Source organism: Carcharhinus amblyrhynchos, chromosome 27, assembly GCF_965287045.1.
Source record: "Carcharhinus amblyrhynchos chromosome 27, sCarAmb.v2.hapA, whole genome shotgun sequence".
Classification (NCBI taxonomy): domain Eukaryota; kingdom Metazoa; phylum Chordata; class Chondrichthyes; order Carcharhiniformes; family Carcharhinidae; genus Carcharhinus; species Carcharhinus amblyrhynchos.
Genome location: NC_137350.1, coordinates 36,243,237 through 36,266,208, shown reverse-complemented (window position 1 = coordinate 36,266,208; position 22,972 = coordinate 36,243,237). Strand labels below are relative to the sequence as shown.

Sequence of the window (22,972 nt, the reverse complement as noted above, 5' to 3'; positions counted from 1 at the left end):
AGAGTGACAGGGAATTGAGCCAAATATAAACACAGCAATTTGCAACACAGGAGGCCATTCAGCCCCTCCAGCTTGCTCCACCATTGGATAAGATCACGCTGGTCAATTCTCTACCCACCTCCTCCCGTAACCTTTGACTTCCTTCTCAAAAAGAAAGGATCTATCAAACCCAGCCTCGAAAATTTGGATAATTCACTGAAGTCTCTGGCAGTGTTTTGCTCTTCACAGAAATCCCTACAGTGCAGAAGGAGGCCATTCAGCCCATTGAGCCTGCACCAACAGCAATCCTGCCCAGTCCACATCCCCCTAACCCCACATATCTAACCTGCTAAACCCCCTAATCTACACATTTTGGGACACTAAGGGGCAATTTAGCATGGCCAATTAACCTAACCCACACATCATTGGACCGTGGGAGGAAATCGGAGCACCTGGAGGAAACCCACGCAGATACGGGGAGACTGTGCAGACTCTGCACAGACAGCGGCCCAAGCCAGGAATTGAACCTGGCGCTGTGAGACAGCAGTGCTAACCACTGTGCCACTTTTATTACACTGAGGTCCGTACTCTGGGCGAGTGATGGAACGAAGCCAATTTATTGAGATCCACATCTCGATCACGCTCTTGAATTTTCAACATTGTGAGAGAGAAACAGATCATTTTGAAATTGATGTTTAGGGATTGTGTGGTCTGAGAAATTAGAACAAAAAAAAGGAATTCGGAGCAGAAGTTGGCAAATTTCAGCCCTTCGAGCCTGCTCCGCCATCAGATCATGGCTGGTGTCTTCCTGATCTCTAATCCACCTATTCCCCATTTCCCCTTATCCCTTTATTATATTAGAAAAATAGACAAAGGTATACGTAACAGATTGGCAGGAAATGTGTTCCATATATTAGGATGAATGGGAAGGAATTTATTCCTTTGGAATTAAAATTTAAAGTTAAAAATTTATTTATTAGTCATAAGTCGTCTTACATTATCACTGCAATGAAGTTACTGTGAAATTCCCCTAGTTGCCACACTCTGGCACCTGTTCGGGTACACTGAGGGAGAATTTAGCACGGCCAATGCATCTAACCTGGACATCTTTGGTCCATGTGAAGAAACCGGAGCACCCAGAAGAAACCAACGCAGACATGGTGAGAATGTGCAGACTCCACACAGACAGTAACCCAAGCCAGGAATTGAACCTGCTTCCCTTGTGCTGTGAGGCAGCAGTGCTAACCACTGTGCCCCCTCAATTCAAAACTTGGAGTGAAATGAGCTGTGTGAGAAAGGGTACCAACTGAATATTTGCCTGATCTAGGTGACATATAAGGAATGCGACTAATTTATCTCAAACATTGCACTGTTCCTTGCCTGTACTGAGGGATCCCAGTGTGTTTGTTCATTCTGAGAATAATCTTGCATACGCATTCTCCTCAAGATATTTCTCTAATATCCGCTGAGCCTGAATACCCAGGGCAGACACTGCTGCTCAGCACTTTTTAACCAGATTGTTTATGGTGTCTTTTGGCCCATGTTACAGTCACATTCTGCTACAAGTCATATAGGTTCTAATGCGACGTAATTCACTGCCAAAGTAGCAAGCTGAAATTAAGCCAAACATTTGGGAAGGCAAGAGTTATCAGTCTGAGGTTAAATGGACAAACACTATTTCGCTGCAGAGTTGCAATGCTTTAACCTAAACTTTTTCTAAAATATACCAATTATTTTGTGTCAAACTCATTGTGGACATGGGACAGAGACTTCTACAACTCTGGAAATGATGAATTGGCTACGGCAAAGCACTGGCTCCTCAGTACTGTACAGTTATCTGCCCCAGCGACCCAGTGTAGTTAAACAGGCTGTTTTGCGGATATACAGCATCTCACCAATGCCTCAAAGCCACTTCATATTAATTATTTCTGCATCGCAATCATTGTTGCAGCCAATTGTTGCACAGCAAGATCCCACAAGCAGTAATGCGACAACTGACCAGCCAATATGTTCTGCTGTTGCAGGCTGTGAGCTGAATGGCCCCCGAATCACTGGCCAAACTCCCTGGCCTCTGAGAAGTTCCAAGGGATCTTTACTGCTCAGCTACAGATGAGGACCCTGGTTTCGTGTTTCACTGGGGCACTGCAACAATGCGGCACTCTCTCCAAATGCGTCAACTTGACTGGTCTTCCCTGGACTCCTGAGGATTGAGGGTGGTCTGATGGAGATGCTTAATATAACTAACAGAGTTTATAAGTTAGAGAGAGAAGCTGCTTCCTCTGATGGGGTTAGGGGGACGGTGGAAATGGTGGGAGTGGTGGAGCGGAGCGACCGCTGGTGGAGTTCAAAACTCCCCAAAGGGAACATACCTTAAATGAGAGTGAGGCAGTTCAGGGTGATATTAGGAAGCATTGCCTTATACAAAAGAATGTGGTACTTTGTCACCCAAAAAGCTGCTGGAGTTGGGATCTATTGAAAACTGGTCATAGATTTGCTTTTGGGTAAATGGTTAAAGGATATTAAATGAAGTTGTACAAAAGACAAAATTGTACCAACCTCTGGCAGCTTGTTCCAGACATTCACCACCCTCGAAGTGAAAACATTGCCTCTCTGGACCCTTTGGTATCTCTCCCCACTCACCTTAAACCTATACCCTCAAGTTTTAGATGCCCCTACCTTCAGGAAAAGATGTTGACTATCTACCTTATCGATGCCCCTCATTATTTTACAGACCTCTATAAAATCACCCCTAAGCTTCCTCCAGCCCAGGCAAAAAAGTCCCAGTCTATCCAGCCTCTTCTCATAACTCAAACTGTCAAGTCCTGGTAGCATTCTAGTTCTGGACTCCCCCACCATTGGGAACATTCTTTCAGAATCTACTCTGTCCAACCCTGTTAGAATTTTATAAGTTTTGATGAGATCCCTTCTCACTTTTCTAAACACGGTGTGGAGATGCTGGCCTTGGACAGGGTTGGGCAGTCTCACAACGCCAGGTCAAAGTCCAACTGTTTTATTTGGTATCACGAGCTTTTGGAGTACTGCTCCTTCATCAGGTAAGTCCCACCTGGTGAAGAAGCAGCCTTAACCTGGTGTTGTGAGATTTCTTGCTTTTCTGAACTCCAATAAACATAATCCTAGTCGATTTAGTCCCTCTTCATATGATGGACCTGCCATTCCTGGAATCAGCCTGGTAAACCTTGGCTGAAATCCCTCTAAGTGAGAAGGGATCTTTGACCTTCCTCAGATAAGGACACCAAAACTGCACACAATACTCCAGGTGTGGCCTTACCAAGGCCCTCTACAATTGCAACAAAATTGCATCATCTTAAATGTGGTTATTGGCCTCAACTGCTCAATGTGAGGTTCACATTGTAGCCGCTCTTTGTTCAGGAAGTTTCTCCTGCTTCTTCAAACCTCAATGATAATGGCCTACACCAGGACACAATCACTGTTACTTGGTGTCCAGATCACCAACAACCTGTCCTAGTCCCCCATGCCGACACCATAATTAAGAAAGCCCATCAAGCCTCTACTTTATCGGAAGACTAAGGAAATTTGGCATGTCTGCTACAACACTCACCAACTTTTACCAATGCACCATGGAAAATGTTCTTTCTGGTTGTATCACAGCTTGGTTTGGCTCCTGCTCTGCCCAAGACCACAGGAAACTATAAAAGGGTCGTGAATGAACCCAGTCCATCACGCAAACCAGCCTCCCATCCACTGACTCTGTCTACATCGCTGCCTCAGCAAAGCAGCCAGCATAATTAAGGATCCCACACACCCTGGACATTCTCTTTTCCACCTTCTTCCGTCGGGAAAAAGGTACAAAAGTCTGAGGTCCCATACCAACTGATTCAAGAACAGCTTCTTCCCTGCTGCTGTCAGACTTTTGAATGGACCTACCTCGCATTAAGTTGATCTTTCTCCACACCTCTAACTATGGCTGTAACACTACATTCTGCACTCTCTCCTTTCCTCCTCTATGTACGGTATGCTTTGTCTGTATAGCATGCAAGAAACAATACTTTTCACTGTATACTAATACATGTGACAATAATAGATCAAATCAAATCAAATCAGTTGGTTGACTGTCAGATAACCGGAGCTGATACTCTCACTGGCTGCTGCAACTGATCCTGGGTTTTTACCTCAGGGCCATAATTAACGGGAGATGGGCTACTATCAGAATGCATGGAGCGTCTGGAATGATCGTAAAAGGAAAAGATTTTTTAATCAAGGTCTTGCAATCACGTGCAAATCCACTCTCTGGCTGTTAAATGTAATATTTTACAGCTTGGAATGCGACAACTGGAATGAACTCTAAGCACACGGACTGCGTTTAATTTGAAATTAATGGGCCATACTGTGCAGGAATGTATTAAAAGATAACCAGTCAAATAGAATATCACACTGCTGACGAGGTGTGAGACAGTCTCTCACTGTTACAAAATTAGCATCCATAACAGATTAAAGGCCATTTTTAATCCTGTGTGTTTTTTCTTGTGTTTGTCAAAGTGTATGATGTTGAAAAAAAAATCCTTCGCTTCATAGATAAAGCAAAATAATTCTGGTCAATCTTTATAAACCATTGGGCTACAGATGGAGCATTGTGGCCGATTCTGAGCGTGTCGGGATTTTGTTTTATTCCTTGGTGAAATGTGGGGGTCACTGGCTGGGCCAGCATTTATCCCTGGTTGCCCAAGGGTAGTTGAGAGTCAGCCACATCGCTGTGGGTTTGGAGTCACATGTAGGCCAGACCAGGTAAGGACAGCAGATTTCCTTCCCTTTTAGGTGACACTTCTGTCTCCCAGGGACCCGGGTTCGATTCTGTGTGGAGTTTGCACATTTTCCCCGTGTCTGTGTGCGTTTCCTCCGGGTGCTCCACTTTCCTCCCTCAGTCCAAAGACGTGCAGGTTAGGTGGATTGGCAATGCTAAATTGTCCCTGAGTGTCATGGGGACCAGCAGGATAAACGCATGGGGTTATGGTGATGGGGCTTGGGTGGGATTGTAGTTGGTGCAGACTTGATGGGCCAAATGATTTCCTCCTGCGCTGTACGAATCTATTATTCCAATGAACCAGATGGCCTTTCCTGACAATTGGCAATGGTTTCATGGTCATCAGTAGATTCTTAATTCCAGATATTTTATATCGAATTGAAATTCCACCATCTGCCATGGTGGGAATCGAACCTGGGTCCCCGGAACACTCACTGAGTTTCTGGATTAATAGTCCAGCGATAATACCACTAGGCTATCGCCTCCCCAATGGGATGGCAATGTCTTGGAGATGGAATAGCAGAGACTGGCCAGAACGCAGCCAGCGATGAAGAATTTCAATGACGTGGAGAGACTGGAGAAGTTTGGTTGTTCTCTTTGGAGCAAACTTGATTGAGATGAAGAGATTCCAGGATGATGCTGGAAGGGTGGCGACACCTACTGCTCGGCAGGAGGGCCAGCTAGCTGGCATTACTCATTATTTTGCCGTTGCTCATGGTGTCATGAACGTTGGCACATGCGGGTATTTGGACACCTCAGAAAGAGGAATTATGCATGATTCTGCCCACTGAGATGGTGAACAGAGATGAGTCACAAGTAAACATTTGCAAGAAAGAAATCTTGTACATCAACAAAGTGATCCCCATGGGGAAAATATTAATTGTACACTTGTAGCTGATATCTCCAGGCAGACTGGCGTTGATGCCAATAACCCACAGTATCTATAAAAAGACATGGCGAATATAGCTTCAGAAACACAAATCCTCAGAATAAAACTAGGCCAATGACACAAACAATTTGTAACAGTCGCACTCAGAGTGAGAAAGAAGCCAAAAAAACCTGCGTAAAGTTCTTTACAATTCATTTATGGGCTGCGAGTGTTGCAGGCACAGTGGTTAGCACTGCTCCCTCACTGCACCAGGGATCTGGGTTCAATGCCTGCTTTGGGTCACTGTCTGTTAAAGTTTGTTCATTAGTCACAAGTAAAGCTTACATTAACACCGCAATGAAGTTACTGTGAAATTCCCGTAGTTGCCACAATCCAGCATCTGCTCGGGTCAACGCACCTAATCAGCATTGTTTCAGACTGTGGGAGGAAACCGGAGCATCCGGAGGAAATTCAGCTTAGATCACTGTCTGTGTGGAGTTTGCATGTTCTCCCCGTGTCTGCGTGGGTTTCCTCCGGGTGCTTCGGTTTCCTCCCACGCTCCAAAGATGTGCGGGTTAGGTTGATTGGCCGTGCTAAATTGACCCTTCGTTTTAGGCAGACTAGCAGGGTAAATAAATGGAGCTATGGGGATAGGGCCTGGGAAGAGTTGTGGTCGGTGCAGACTCGATGGGCTGAATGGCCTCCTTCTGCACTGAAGGGATTCTACAACTTTTATGATTTCTGTGTGATTGAACCTTCAGCCATATGAATCCCGATTAAGTGGGGCTATTTGAACCTGGGGACAACGTCCAGTTAATGGAGATCAGAGCTGAGTCTGTAACCAGTCCACTCACACCTCCCTCCTCAGAGTGGCAGTGTGTGCATAAACCCACCCCATCTCTCAGAGAGTCTCTCCGAAGCATCGCAGGGCCTGTTCCTGTGCTGTAATTTACTTTGCTCTTTGTACCCGAACAGGCACCGCAGTGTGGTGACTAGGGGAATTTTACAGTAACTTCATTGCTGTGTTAATGTAAGGTTTACTTGTGACACGAATAAATAAACTTAAATGCAGTTCAGGATATTTGAGGCTATTATTAGTTTCAATCCAACGTGTTTACAATATATACACAGAACACGTTGCGAGCTGCCAGTACAGAGAGCAGACAAGGTGAAATTAAGGATGTGAGACTGATTTTCGTGCCTTAGTCGATGAAAAGGTGCAGAATTTGAAACTGTCCAACTCTCTGACTCCAGCAGTAATTTGTCGGGTACTGGGGATTATGGTTGAGATCTTCATCAACAACATATAACTCTACACGGAACCGCGGAGTTCATACACCAGCCTGCACAGTCTCCTGAAGCTGTCCCCTCTGTAACAGAGCCCCATTGAGAATCTCCTCCTCTCCAACTCTCACTAAACATTTAGCTTCAAACCATTCGAATAGCAGCAACCCACTGGCGCGGTGGCACAACCGCTAGTACTGCTGCCAAGGACCCGGGTTCGATTCCTGGCTTTGGTCTGATTTATTGTTGTCACATGTATTAACAACAGTGGAAAGTATTGTTTCTTGAGTGCTATACAGACAAAATGTACCATTCATAGTGAAGGAAACGAGAGGGTGCAGAATGTAGTGTTACAGTCATAGCTAGGGTGCAGAGAAAGATCAACTTAATGCGAGGTAAATCCATTCAAAAGTCTGATGGCAGCAGGGAAGAAGCTGTTCTTGAGTCAGTCGGTATGTGACCTCATACTTTTGTATCTTTTTCCCGATGGAAGAAGGTGGAAGAGAGAATGTCCGGGGCGCATTGGGTCCTTGTCTGTGTGGAGTTTGCACATTCTCCCCGTGTCTGCGTGGGTTTCCTCCAGATGCTCCAGTTTTCCTCCCATAGTCTGAAAGACGTGTTGGTTAGGTACATTGGCCATGCTAAATTCTCCCTGAACGTTCAGACGTACAAGGCAAGTTTTTTTACACAGAGGGTAGTCGATGGTTAGAACTGCTGCCAGGGAAGTAAGCAGATACAATAGTGACTTTTAAGAGGCGTTCTGACTAATACATGAATAGGATGGGAATAGAGGATATAGTCCCCGGAGGGGTAGGAGGTTTTAGTTCAGATAGGTAGCATGGTCAGTGCAGGCTTGGAGGGCTGAAGGGCCTGATCCTGTGCTATAATTTCTTTGTACACAAACAAGTGCTAGAGTGTGGCGACGAGGGGATTTTCATAGTAACTTCATTGATAGAACATAGAACAGTACAGCACAGTACAGGCCCTTCGGCCCTCGATGTTGTGCTGAGCTATGTCTGAACCCAAGATCAGTCTATCCCACTCCCTATCATTCTGGTGTGCTCCATGTGCCTATCCAATAACCGCTTGAAAGTTCCTAAAGTGTCCGACTCCACTATCACAGCAGGCAGTGCATTCTATACCCAAACCACTCTCTGAGTGAAGAATCTACCTCGGACATCCCTCCTATATCTCCCACCATGAACCTGATAGTTATGCCCCCTTAGAAACAGTTACATCCACCCGAGGAAATAGTCTCTGAAATTGCAGTGTTAATGTGAGGCCACTTGTGACACTAATAAATAAACTTTTAAAACTTTATTTCAGGAAAGTAACCCCCTGCCCGCCACCACCTCTGTTGAGCAAATGAGTGGTAACTTCTTTCAGAGCTTTCCTCTTTTCAAGAGAGTGACGGTCTCACAGACCCCACTGACTGTAACTAAGACAGATGACAGCCTCAAACTGATGATTCGAATCGCGTCAGGAAGCACAGGATCATCATTCAATATTCAAAGGGCAGAACAGCACACCGCGTTTCAAACCACTAGCAGCGACGCCGCGTAGGAACCGGTGATGAACTGGAAGTGCCCGGGCATCAGTGTCACAGACACAAAAACCGGCCGGGAGTCAGGCAGTAAATAATTAGTAAAGTGCAGCATGTGAGGAGGAGTTCTGCACATTAAACCCAACGCAATCAATTGGCTGCACTTCATGCAGTAGGGCCATTGTAACAAGCAGCTCTCGTAGAAATAACCGCTTGAAAGTAGTCTGACACACCAGGTTAAATTGTTGTTCCGAAAGCTCGTGCTGCCAAATAAACCTGTTGGATTTTAACCTGATGTTGTGAGATTACTTACTGTGCCCACCCCCAGTCCAACGCCGGCATCTCCACATCAGAAATATACACAGACAGGGTTCTTGTGAAATCTTCTCTAAGTGTGGTTTTTGGAATGTCTCGTACCAGCACAGGGGGGGGTGGCAATATTGCAGCTGCAGCATTGTGTGGGGGGGGGGGGGGGGGGGGGGGGGGAGGCATTGCAATATTGAATGTTTCCAGTTATGTTCCCACAGCTCTGAGCACTGGGCCAAATCTCCAGTCCCCAGGGTGAAGCCAGGACAATGAATGAGATTCGGCTTCCTCATGAATGGCAGCATCCGTGAGGTGCAGTCATGCAATAACCTGACACACACACACACACACACACACACACACACACACACACGCACAATTATACAGGCACACATACATATCATTGTACACAAAATCAGATGAGTGCACAGGTGAATGTACACTTAAGTACTCATGCACACCACTATATTAATTTCACACACACAATCAAATGTATACATGGTCACACACACACAAACATGCACAGTCTCACACGCACAAGTTCAAACACATACGTGGTCTCACACACATACACAAGCAGTTACATGCACTCATACAGGCAGACGTGCACCCAATACCAAACATGTATATGGTCACTCAAGTATACACACAAACACTCATGTCACTATAGCAATCAGGGGCAGAAATCTTGGCTAACCCAGGACTCTGAAGATGATGGGAGTGCCCCCATTGCCGATCCAGTTGAGACTAGCTAATCCAGCAGGCAGATCTGGCCGATCTTCATCTGAGGAAGACAGAGGAGTGACACCTGCCTCCGTTTGCTGTAAGATTTTGAAGGACCCTCGCCCCTCCCCCTGAAGAGGCCCAGTACAAATCACCCCCTGCTCCTGAAATGGTTTGACTGACAGCAGGGAGTGATAGATGGGGCTTTGTGTTTCACAACCACGAGCAGAGATTCAGTTCCAGCAATTTCAGATGTATTACCTTCCTGCTGCGTAATAACCCAACTCATTCACCTCCTGCTTCCTGCCACTCACAAGGAGAGGTGGGAATGTTTATCTAGGTCACAGTGCCTCCTCCTGGCTCAGACTGCAGGCTGCAATCTCACCGCTGCTCCACTGAAGCAGTGCTGATGGACTCAGTGTGCTGGGGGTGAGTTGGAGCACTCACATTCCCATCTTAGGGCAATGGAGGGGCAGAGGTTTGTAAGAGATTTATACAGCCCTGTGGGACGTCCAGCCATAACAATACAGAGATAGAGCTCAGCGATATCCCAAGAGGGTTCAGAAGGTGGTGGTACTGATGGCTGTGACATTCAGATATATATTTATACTGTAGTCAAAATGAAGAGTAAAGCTAAAATGTTGCAGAACCTGGCTGAGATACTCAATGGCTATGGTATCCAGTGGAGGTTGTTGCTATTATCACAGCTCCTGTCTGCATCAGAGACATACACAATGTACAACCAATATCTCAAATCCTTGGAGAAATATCACCAGTGATATCTCAGTAAAATCCAGCAAACTCAATGGCTCCAATATCAATGTCCTCTCTTGGACCTACATTCCCAGTAACGAGGCGCTGGTAATGATTAATCCACTACACTAGGTGGCGCCGCATGATCCGCGTGCTTGACACAAGATTACCAAGATAAGCCCTCCACGTGAAACTTTGTCACCGTAAGCGGTTACCAGGAAGACAAAGGCACTATTTCTGGGATGTCCTTAAAGAAAATAATGCAACAACCCGACCGATTTGAACCATAGAATCGCTACCGTGCAGAATAAGGCCATTCGGCCCATTGAGTCTGCACCGACTCTCTAACAGGCTATCCCATCCAGTCCCTAACCCCCTAACTAAACATATTTACCCTACTAATCCCCCTAACCTATACATCTTAAGACACTAAGGTACAATTTAGCATGGCCAATCTACCTAACCCGCACATCTTTGCACTGTGGGAGGAAACCGGAGCACCCGGAGGAAATCCACGCAGACACGGGGAGAACATGCAAACTCCACGCAGACAGTGACCCAAGGCCGGAAGTGAACCTGGGTCCCTGGCGCTGCGGGGCAGCAGTGCTAACCACCGTGTCACATGTCGCCCAGGGAATTTGCGGCAATCTCTTGTGCGAGAGCTGCTCAAAAAATGGTGGAAGAAGCATCCGCGAAGGCTCCAACCACCACTTCCAAACTCGCCGACTGGCCCAGGTGGAGATAAACATTAGCAGAAGGAGTGGATCAAAATCCGAGTATCCGACCCACCCACCTCATCAAATATTACCCACGACAGAGGCACAGATGTAGTGTTGGACTTTATAGTCACCTTGGGACCCACAGGGTGGAAGAAGGTCACCCTTAGTCCTGAGGAATCACCCAAGATGAATAAGAGGAGGAGGAAGGGAGGGGGTAGTGGAAAGACTGGATAGGATGGGGCAGTGCCCAAAGTAGAAGAGTCAGCCAATCAGATGCACTCTATTACTGAGCGAGGTAGAAGGGGAGACTAAAGGAGCACAGATCCTGACCACCATATTCTAATCCTTGACCGTAATGGGAACGGTGCCAGGGAACGGCCGGTGTACACAATGTTACACGCCTGTCCCAAACGTTGGAGAGACAATTCCAATAACTACAGGCTAATCAGCTTCACGCTTGTGTTAGAAAAAATATCTGCAACAAAACTGTCGCTTGGAGAAACACAGGTCAATAAATGACAGCCGGCAGAGATTTGTGAAAAGCAAATCATTTTACTAACTTGCTGAAATTCTTTGATGAAATAACGGATTGATGAGGGTACTGTGGTTGATGCATGGACTCTTATAAGGCGTTTGATAAAGTGCCATATCATTGAAAAGCCAATTTAAAGCCCATGGGATTAATGAGGCAGCCTGGATATGTAATTGGCCAAGAGACAGAAAGTAAAGGGGAGAAGCTGCTTCTCAGGCCTGGAGGGGTTAGTCTCAGGATCAATGATCTTCTTGATACTGAATTAGACTTGGGCGTACTGGACATAATTGCAGGTGACACAAGGGCTGGAATCTTCCTGTTCCGCTCGCCACCCGAATTGTACCAGGTGGGACAGGATCATGCAGCGGTCTATTGGACCTCAGGCAGGATTTTCCAGTCTTGGGGCGAGTGGGGCCAGAAAATCCCACCCAAGATGTGGAAACGTAAGGAGGGAGGTTACAGTCAGGATGAAACAGGCGGGCTGGTGAAATGGGCAAAAACATGGCAAGATCTCATTCAATGCTTAGACACGTGACGCAACTAGATTTGGTGGGAAAACAGATGTGATGCAACCTAAACTAAAAGGTAAAACCTTAAGGGCAGTTCATGAAGATAGGGATCTTGGGGTGTTTATGCACAGATCTTTGAAGATGGCAGGGTAAGTTGGAAAGGCTGCAGAAAACAAAACCAAATAGACGGCATTCTTGGCTTTATAAACAGAGGCATAACAAACAAATGACATTATAATAATCCTTTCGAGGCTGTTAATTAGACCCCAGATAGAGTACTCCATCCAATTCTCCCCTTTCAGAATGATATCAATGGCTGAGACAGGGGGGTAGAGAAGATTTACTTGAATGGAACCAGGGATGCAGAATCATCCTCATTTAATTGGAAAGACTGAAGTAGCAGGGTTTAGAACAAAGATCTAACTGTGCTCTTCAGAATCATGAAGATTTCTGATGGAACGAATAAGGGCAGAGATTTACTTTAGATTTCAGATAAGAACCTGGGGTGAGATGAGAAGAATTACTTTTACACAGTGAGTTATATTGATCTGAAACGCTGTCTTTGAAGAGAACAATTCACAGTGGCACGGTGGTTAGCACTGCTGCCTCACAGTGCCAGAGACCCAGGTTCGATTCCTGGCTTGGGTCACTGTCCATATGGAGTCTGCATGTTCTCCCTGTGTCTGCGTGGGTTTCCTCTGAGTGCTCTGGCTTCCTCCCACAGTCTGAAAGACATGCTGTCTAGATGCATTGGCCGTGCTAAATTCTCCTTCGGTGTTCTCGAACAGGCATCAGAGTGTGTCAACGGGGGGGATTTTCACAGTAACTTCATTGCAGTGTTAATGTAAGCCTACTTGTGACTAATAAATAAACTTTAACTTTTTACTTTAAACAGTTCAATAATGGTTTTTAAAATGGTTTTGGATAAATTCTTAAGGGGGACATGTTCCAAATTTATTGATGTTGGGGACTAACTGGATAGTTCTTCCAAAGTGCTTGCAGAGATAGAAGTGGGCTGAATGGTCTCTCTTGTTCTATTGTGTAATGGCCTTAGCAGGAACTGTACGCTTTTTGGAGACAAGAGAAGGAAATGGAGACATTCATGAAAATAAGATTTAAAATACCCCACGCCTTCCCATCACAAGTTCACGAATGATAATTAAATGATTACAATCTCCAAACGGCAGAGACCTTTCCAATAACTCTCAAGAGAGGCCATTCATCACGCTAATTTATGGAGTAATTATTCAGATAGATATATTAAAATCGGACAAGAGCTCATGAGAAGGGAGACTGTGGTTTGCAGTGATATACTGCTCCACCGATACTTCATAAACAGCCGAGTAATCATGCGGGTGAGGTACAGGTCAGAATTAAAATGCTATGAAATTATATCATTACTGATCCATCACGAGACTCACACAAAGGAGAGGAACTCATCTCGAACAAACAGCAGATGGAAGGGTCAATCAAATTTACAAACCAAAGACCACAAATGTGATCATTTTGGACATTATCTGCAAAGACTTGCACTCTTTTATTGCCTTTCATGTCCTCCCAAAGCCCCCTCACAGCCAATATTTTTGAAATGTAGTCATTGCCATAGCCAATTTACACACAGCAAGATCCCACAAAGAGCAACGTACCAATGAGTCAATAGTGGGCTCATTCTTGCTGTGAGTGGCAAAGGAATAGCTTTGGCCAATCACCTCACCTATGACTTTTTTAAACATCTTTTATTTATTAGTCACAAGTACACTCACATTAACACTGCAATGAAGTTACTGTGAAAATCCCCTAGTCACCACACTCCGGCGCCTGTTCAGGTGCACTGAGGGAGAATTTAGCACAGCCAATGCCATTTCAGAGTGTGGGAGGAAATCGGAGCAACCGGAGGAAATCCACACAGACGTGGAGGGAACATGCAAATGTCACACAGTCACTCAAACCAGGAATCGAAGCCAGGGCCCTCGGTGTCGAGAGGTAGTAGTACTAGCCACTGTGCCACCATGCTGCCCATACATTTGCCAACAGATATTTTGAGGGTTTGTCAGTGAAGATTTCTAGTTATCGATGTTTATTACTGGGTATCACAGAATCTAGAATTTCTACAGTGCATAAGGAGGTCATTCGGCCCATCGAGGGTGCAGTGACGAAACGACAAAGCATTTTACCCAGGCCTACCACTCTGTCCTGTAACCTTGCACAATTAGCATGGCCAATCCACCTAACCCGCACATCTTTGGGATATGGGAGGAAACCGGAGCACCCGGAGGAAACCCATGCAGGCACAGGGAGAACGTGCAGACTCCACACAGACAGTGACCCAAGCCGGAATCGAACCTGGGTCCCGGGTGCTGTGAGGCAGCAGTGCTAACCACTGTGCCAACCTGGCGTCCATGAGGAGGGAAAGCAATTGGGAAGCTCTTAAACCAGATTTAAGTTCCTTCACTGAGGCACACAGATTGCAAAGCGGGGAAGTGTGAACAAGTAAATTTGAACAGGAAATAAAATAAAAATTGAAAAATGCACAGAGGATTATCAGAGACAGAAAAGCAAAAAGGAGAATTAGTAAAAGAATGAAACGATTTATTTGAAAAACATCTTCAATATTTATTTTCTTCAGTGGAAATGAGATTCCATATTAAAATGGGTCAGTTTTCAGGGTCAGAGATGATGTTCAGAAGTAATTAACACTTATTACTCCTGGGCACATAAGGCTGAATGTTTTAATCAGTGCTTAATGTTACAATAGTGAGGAGATATCGCACATTTATCCTATAATAATAATAAATGAGCAGGTTTCATTGGTGAAGATTGATGAAGCAGGCTATGGAGGAGAACGACATCAGTAATAACGCCTACTGGATTACTAAAAAGGTTGGTTATCGTCAACGCATTATCATTTACATCATTAATATAAGGGGAGGTGGTGATGCAATGGTTTAGTCACTGGACTAATAATCCAGACACCTAGGGTAATGAGGACCTGGGTTCGAATCCCACCATGACAGATGGTGGAAACCATTGTCAATTGTCACTAAAAACCTCACTGGTCCACGAATGCCTTGGGGACGGCACGGTGACAGAGTGGTCAGCACTGCTGCCCTCACAGCTCCAGGGACCCAGGTTCGACTCCCGACTTTGGTGATTGTCTGGGCGGAATCTGCACTTTCTCCCCGTGTCTGTGCGGGTTTGCTCTGGTTTCCTCCCAAAGATGTGAGCGTTAGATTGATTGGCCACGTTAAATTGCCCCTTAGTGTCCCGGGATGCTAGTTTATGGGGATGTGAGAGGTTACGGGGATAGGGCCTGAGTGGGATTGTTGTCAGTGCAGGTTCAGTGGGCCGAATGGCCTCCTTCTGCGCAGTAGGGCTTCTTTGATTCTTTGTTAGTGACAATTATATTGTTAAGATTAAGAGAATCAGGTAATGAGTATTAATTATCTTTGAGCAAATATAAATCAGCACACTCAGGCATTCTGTGACCAATGGGCACTGTGGGGATCGGGGTCTCAGTTTCATCCCAGGAATGATATTTTGGTGAGGTTTTCTTTGATGTTTTGTTTTAGCTACATTGCCCCAATCCTGTCATTTTTGTTTAATTTATTGATTATTGTTTCATTAAAATGTATAAATGGAGGATAGCTGGGACACTGGGGTAGTGGGTGAGGAGAACAAACTGATAAACTCTCGAGAAAGAAAACCTCTGCGCCTTACCTGTCTCACCAACCAACTGGGATCTGTCATAATTTCTGGGATCTTGTGCACAAATCGCCTGCTGCAATTTTTCTTCATCACGACTGTGACCATACATGGCTGGAAAGGCGCTATTGAAATGCAGGTGACCACGGCGGATACTGTATCTAAATCCAACCTTCTCACTCATCCGCAATTCCTGCCTTTGTAATTTCTGTATTGCAATCTGCACACACCCAACTTCAGATAGACAAAAACATTACAGCCTGAATTCTCCAACCTCGCCCGCGGCTGGGGTTCTCCAGTCCCGCGGCTGGGGTTCTCCAGTCCCGCGGCTGGGGTTCTCCAGTCCCGCGGCTGGGGATAGAGTTTTGGCTGCGTGACAAATTCTCTGTTCTCGTTGGCGGGGTGAATGAGATCGGAGAATTCCGACTCTTAGGTTTAAACAGTAACTTCAGTTACTTGTTACATTCTTAATAGAGCTTCTGCCTTTGTGTAGAATTACAGGCAATGCAACAATATTGTCTCAAGAGATCTACATTTCAATGGTGACTGTCTGGATCGGTTAATTTCCTGGAAGGAAATCATTACATGTACTCATAAGCTAATTGCATCAGAAACTCCCTCGTGCCCTAGAAATGTTAAATGCATGCAAAATTTACAGATGTCTCCCTGGGAGGCTATTGCCAGAAAAGCAATACAAACCCTATCAGGAGTATCTGGAAAGATGTTGTTCATATCTGTTTGAATGGCACACTTCATAAATAACAAGGCAGCTTGCCTGGAGATAAAGAGTCTTGTTTCCTTGGCTGATGGCCTCCAATTCAAAGAAAGACAGGACTTATATCTGGTCCCAAGATGTTCAATTAGCTGCTACCTGCAGCTCTCCAGATTTTGACAAAGCTCCTTAGATTTGAATTACCAACACAACATTCATCACTGGCACAGTTAAAAGGTTCTGAAAAAGGCATCAAAGTTTGGAACACCTTTTTTGAGACATAGGAGCAAGAGGTAACATTCAGCCCTTCAAACCTTTTCTACTATTCAGTTATGCCTCGACTGATCAATATTGTAATCCCGTTTGGAATCATAGAGTTACAGAGGTTTCCAGCATAGAAACAAGCCCTTTGGCTCAACTTGTCCATACCATCCTTTTTTTTAAACTTCTAAGCTAGCCACATTTGGCCCTTATCCCTCCATACCCATCTTACCCATGTAACTGTCTAAACACTTTTAAACAGACAAAATTGTACCCGCCTCTACTACCACCTCTGGCAGTTTGCTCCAGACACTCTCAACCCCCTGAGTGAAAAAAATGCCCCTCTGGACCCTTTTGTATCTCTCCCCTCTCACCTTAAACCTATGCCCTCTAGTTTTAGACTCCCGCTATCTTTGGGAAAAGATATTGACAATCTAGCTGATCTATAAATCACCCCTAAGCCTCTTATGCTCCAGGGAAAAAAGGTCCCAGTTTATCCAGCCTCTCCTCATAACTCAAACCATCAAGTCTTGGTAGCATCCTAGCAAATCTTTTCTGCACTCTTTCTAGTTTAATAGTATCCTTTCTATAATAGGGTGACCAGAATTGAACACAGTGTTCCAGATATGGCGTTACCAATGTCTTGTACAACTTCAACAAGATGTCCCAATTCTTGTATTCAGTGTTCTGACTGATGAAACCAAGAATGCTGAACATCATCTTCACCACCCTGCTCATTTCATTATTATCAGCTTATTTCCCTATCCCTTGAAGTTCTTAACAAACAAAATTATATTGATCTCAGCAGCCATTTGAGGAGAATGAGTTTTCGATTTTTACTGCCTTCTGCGCCAAAAAGTCCTTCCTGATTTTGTTCCTAAAATGTTTAGCTCTACTTTTATGTACAATTCCATAGTTTGAAGTACTGTACAAGTCAAATATCATGTTTTTTTTGTCCTGTGCCAGGATCTTTTGCTTCTGTTTAATTATATTCTTGCAAATAAATCTAACTAGTAGTTTTCGCCCAAATGACTGAATGGTGACGTGTAGCGGTTTCTGTTTCTCAGGCTGGAGAAGAACATTGACAGGGGAAGCTCACACAATCCTCACTGCTACAAAAGTGGAATTTTTAGCCCTTCAATCAGTTACTCCTATCACATGCACAAGATACGACTTTCAGATCATAACAAGCTTGTGTCTGATCATGGATCTGTGATCATGACTAGCCAAAGTTGGGAAGAGCGTAAATTATAATCAAAATTAGGTGGTGATAGAATCATAAAATCCCTACAGTGCAGAAGAAGCTATTTGGCCCATCGAGTCTGCACAGACTCTCCAAAAGAGCATCCCACCTAGTCCCAATCCCCCACCCTGACTGTGTAACCCCCATCCATTCGCCATGGCTAATCCACCTAACCTACTCATCTTTGGACATTAAGGGTCAATTTAACATGGCCAATCGGCCTAATCTGCACATCTTTGGAGTGTGGGAGGAAATCAGAGCACCCGGAGGAAACGCACACAGACACAGGGAGAACGTGCAGACTCCACATCAACAGTGACCCGAGGCCAGAATCGAACCCCGGTCCCTGGCGCTGAGAGGCAGCAGCACTAACCAGTGCGCCACCCATTTGTGATCATGAACGAGAATCCAATTGAATCTATTATAACTTCTCTATCTTGGGGTCACCGAGGCCCCTTGTAATCTCTCAAACATCCCTGAAGGATGCCGAGGGAATTATGAATTCAATATCAGCTTGGTTAAAAAATTCAAATAAAACAAACAAATCGAAGAGAGTTGTCAGGGCCAACATCTGTTCATGTTAGGGAAGCTGTCCTGTTGATGAACGAAGTAGTGATTATGTTCCGTTATTTGGTGAATTGAGTGGATTGAAGAGTTTGTGGCGATCATGCCCATTTACACTGCATCATCCATAATGGCCTGAATATTGACAGCAACAGAATGATACCTGAGCATTGGATGGGAATGAAGTCTGAGGAGCCCAACGAGAGATGGGTTTCATATCAAGTTGCACCCTCTCCTTTCCTCCTGCCCTCTGTACTCTATGTACGGTATGTTTTGTCTGTATAGTGTGCAAGAAACAATACTTTTCACTGCACTCCAATATGTGTGACAATAATAAACCAATTCAATTCAAATCAAATAATACTTGGTTTCTTCGACAAAAAATAAATCTATTATAACAACTGCCGTCAGCATAGACACAGTCCCGAAACAGGATCGTTTTAAGAAGTTGCTGGGTGATGTTATTATCACAAGAGTTAAGGAAACCCAACAACGCTTCTACATTCTCAGGAGACGAAGGAAATTTGGCATGTCCGCTACAACTCTCACCAACATCTACAAATGCATTATAGAAAGATTCTTTCTGACTGTATCACAGCTCGGTACGGCTCCTGCTCTGTCCAAGACCACAAGAAACTACAAAGGGCTGTGAACGAAGCCCAATCCATCATGCAAACCAGCCTCCCAACCATTGATTCTATCTACACTTTCCGCTGCCTCGGCAAAGCAGCCGGCATAATTAAGGACGCCACGCATTCTCTTCCACCTTCTTCTGTCAGGAAAAAGATACAAAAGTCAGAGGTCATGTATCAACCAGCTCAAAAACAGCTTCTTCCCTGCTGCTGTCAGACTTTTGAATGGACCTACCTCACACTAAGACCATCTTTCTCCACACTCTAGCTACGAGTGTAATACTGCATTCTGCACCTTTTCCTTTCCTTCTCTATGAATGGTATGCTTTGTATATCATGCAAGAAACAATACTTTTCACTGTATACTAATACACATGACAATAATAAACCAAATCAAAAAATCAAATCAAAACATTCCATCATCCTTCATTGAGGTCTCTACACTTCTCCAATTCTGATCTCCTCTGTGTCCCTGTCACCTTCTCCCCCTCCTCAGTTGGCGGCAATGATCTCACTGCCAAGCTTCTCAACTCTGGAATTCCTTCCCTGAACTTCTCTGCCTCTCTCTCATCCTGCCAGATGCTCCTTAAAACCTACCTCTTCCGACATCTCCTCATGACTTGATGTCAAATGTTACCTGCTAATACTTTGGCCACTTTACTATACTGTATAAATGCAAATCATTGTTGCTGATCTCAACGTGGGTTGAAAAAGAACTTTAATTTGCTGGAAATGCAATTAAAAACAGAAGATTCTGTAAGCGGACAGCAACGGTAACAAGACAGTGAATACTCTGCTGCTTCCCATCTGATTGCCAACCACAGTTAGTCTGATGGAGAGTTGGCGTCCACATAATAATATCACCACTGCCACATTTACACTCACTCGGTGACAAAACTTCCTTTAGAAGGTTCAAGTCCCCTAACCACCAGAGTAATTTCAGGACCCCACCAATTCACAGGGAGGTGGTACCTTACCCTGGTATAGAGGGTACCCTCAGTCAGTGCTGTTCCCTGTTAATGCCAACCTCCCCCCCACCCCACCCAAAAAAAATACTGATGCAACCAAAACCCATTAAATCGTACCTTTTTTTTGCGGACAACCACTGAAACTTTACTGGAAGCACCTCACAGGCATCCTCTGTTCAATTCCGGTGGAATATTTTCACTTAACATTCTCCTCATCCTTTAAATCGGATAAGCTGAGCTAAAACACCAACTGCGCGTCGAAGGGTTTCGGTCCAGAGACAGCATTTTTGTAGACAGAGATTGAGGGGAGGGGGGTCGGGGGGGGGGTGAAGTGAGGGTGGGTGGGAGACAACTCCGTAACGGCAGACAGACCAGCAGAGGTGAAAACAGCGCAATTAACAGCTTAAGGAAAATAAGAACCTTCCCTCTTATCCCCCAAGCCCCATTTAAATGAACACAGAGCACAGAGAGTGGGGAGTTTGGGGACTGAGCAGAGCCAACGCTGTTCATGCAGAGCACATGCAGAAATGGCTGCACATAAACGGTACTGACCTTAAAACTCCAATAGTTTGACTGCAATGGTAAAATTAATACGAGTTATTGGTTAGAATTTATCAGTAATGTATTTAACCATGAATATCTGAAATTCAACTGGTGAAAAGAACGAAAGGTTTCAGGAGGGAAGAAAAGCTACTGTCCACTTCCCTCTCCCTCCAATTTCTGCATTTCTTTTTTGCCTCGAATAATAAAAGGTATTTACTGCCATTGAGCAACACATTGCTGGCACCATGGGCACCTCAATCATTGTTCAAGAAGTAGGTGCAAATGGTGCGGCAATTCAACCATGGGGGGGCGATGATGGCTGAACCCTCACTGGCCTCACCCCACATCCCAAAAGGTCAGATCTCCTGGTTGATATTCACCTCCCTCCATGCCATTAGCCCAGAAGGCTAAGAAGCGTTAATGCAGGTTGGGGGGTTGATCAAAGTGGTTGGCCTCGTTCTGATACGGGACAGTGGACTCAGAGTGGAGCTTTACTCAGGCATCTGCCATTCCTCGTGTCCAATCATCCCGGACAAAGTCACTGGGTGTTGCAGTTCAGTCCTTACATTGAACACTCACAGAAACCAAGGCTATCAAATATTTTTACATGAAGGTAGCCCTCACAAAACCATAGCATCCCGACAGTGCAGAAAAGACCATTTTGCTCATCGAGTCCCCACTGACTCTCCGAAAGAGCGTCATACCCAAATCCATCCCATCCCTGTAATCTCACACATTTACCACAGTGAACACACCTAACCTTCACCTTTTTGGGCTGTGGAAGGAAAACTGGAGCACCCAGTGGAAATCCACGCAGACACGGGAAGGATGTACAAGTTCCACACAGTCACCCAAGGCTGGAATCGAACCTGAATCCCTGGCGCTGTGAGGCAGCAGTGCTAACTGCTGTGCCACCGTGCCACCTTTTTAAATAAAGTTCCTTAATGTTCTTGTCATTGTCCATTTTGTTCTGTTGTGGCATCAAGTTAACTCAGACAAGATGCTCAGAGACACCAAGGGCGGGACTCCCCCCTCCCAAGATCCCCGTAGTGGGCAGGACACGGACTACGGAAAGGTCCACGGACCTGGGGCAGGACTTTCTGGCTTTGGGGTGAGAGCAGCCGGAAAATCCCACCCTCCGTGACCATCGAGCAACATCTCACAGATGTTTCCCCTCCTCGCTGAGAATCTTTGATATTGAAAACCTTCATTGCTTCAAACTTTCTCCTGGAGTTCGTTCCGAGCTGAGGAATTTCTCATTTCTCCCAAACAAAACGAGGTAACAGAGAAAGGAATTCCGAATGGAATCCTTAAGTATCCATTCATTAAAACGCCGAAAGCTAATTTTACTAATGGGGGGAGGGGAATTTGTATTTTTAAACCCAGAATTTGTTTGCCTGTTCCAAAGGAAGTCTCGTTAAAACAATGACCCACTGTGCCAACACACTGATGGGTAAGTTAACCCCACTCTCAAACACAAGAACCATACAACTCTCTGCTACTCAGCGGGGCTGATTAATGTAGCCCTCCATCCCTGGTTAGCATAATTTATTCTGTATTTAAATAGCTCATGGTCCCTGTGCCTTTGTGTGGCTGAATGAATACAGAGTTCCTGCTTAGGCTGAAAAAAAAATTGAGAGTGTGTGTGTGTGTGTGTGTGTGTCAGCCATGGCTGCTGGAATCACACACTCTGAAGTGGCAGCACTTTCGCCTGTGAGTCCAAAGGTTGTGGGTTCAAATCCCACTTCAGGAGAGCCCATAATCCAACTTGAGCCAGTGGGGATCAGAGCGTTGCCCCCACATTGCTGAGCTCGTAGCGACCATGAATAGAACATCCCCTTTTACAGTCAGACTGTTTAAACCATGACTTTGGTTTGTTTCGTTTCAATGCTGTGGAAGAATAGAAACCCAATTGTTCAGATGAGGAGTTAGATGGAAACTGGGAATGGATTTGGGAGGTGTGGTGACACTGTGCCTTTTAGTCATTTATCTTTATACGTATTTCCCAATGGACAGGTTTGTCTGAGGACCTGGGTCACACCAATGGCATCCTGTCTCCAGGCTCACTGACCAAAATGTCCAGGATGACCCATCACTATGTCAAAGGAAAGATCTCTAATGAATGGGACTTTGGTTCCAGTGTATTGGTTACAGAGGCTGCCTGCACATGAATCTTTGAGGCTTCAACAATCACAGGAATGAATAGGAGACCTGGAAAAATTAGAGTCACAGAGGTTTACAGCACGGAAATAGGCCCTTTGGCCCAACTTATCCGTGCCACCCCTTTTTTTTAAACCTCTAAGCTTGTCCCAATTGCCCACAATTGACCCATATCCCTCTATCTTACCCAT

The 22,972-nt window shown here is 45.1% G+C and overlaps 1 protein-coding gene across 8 annotated transcripts in view; it reads right to left on the bottom strand.

The window, feature by feature from the left end:
* The window catches only part of srcin1a (SRC kinase signaling inhibitor 1a), a 411,921-nt gene that overhangs the window by 206,601 nt on the left and 182,348 nt on the right, over nt 1-22,972 (bottom strand). For 4 of the 8 annotated variants that reach the window (XM_080213892.1, XM_080213891.1, XM_080213897.1 and 1 more), the window contains one exon: nt 20,631-20,651. The exons of the other annotated variants lie outside the window; for them this stretch is intronic. In XM_080213892.1, the coding sequence (XP_080070018.1) occupies nt 20,631-20,651 (21 nt within the window). The remainder of the gene's footprint in view (nt 1-20,630; nt 20,652-22,972) is intronic. 8 annotated transcript variants of the gene reach the window in all.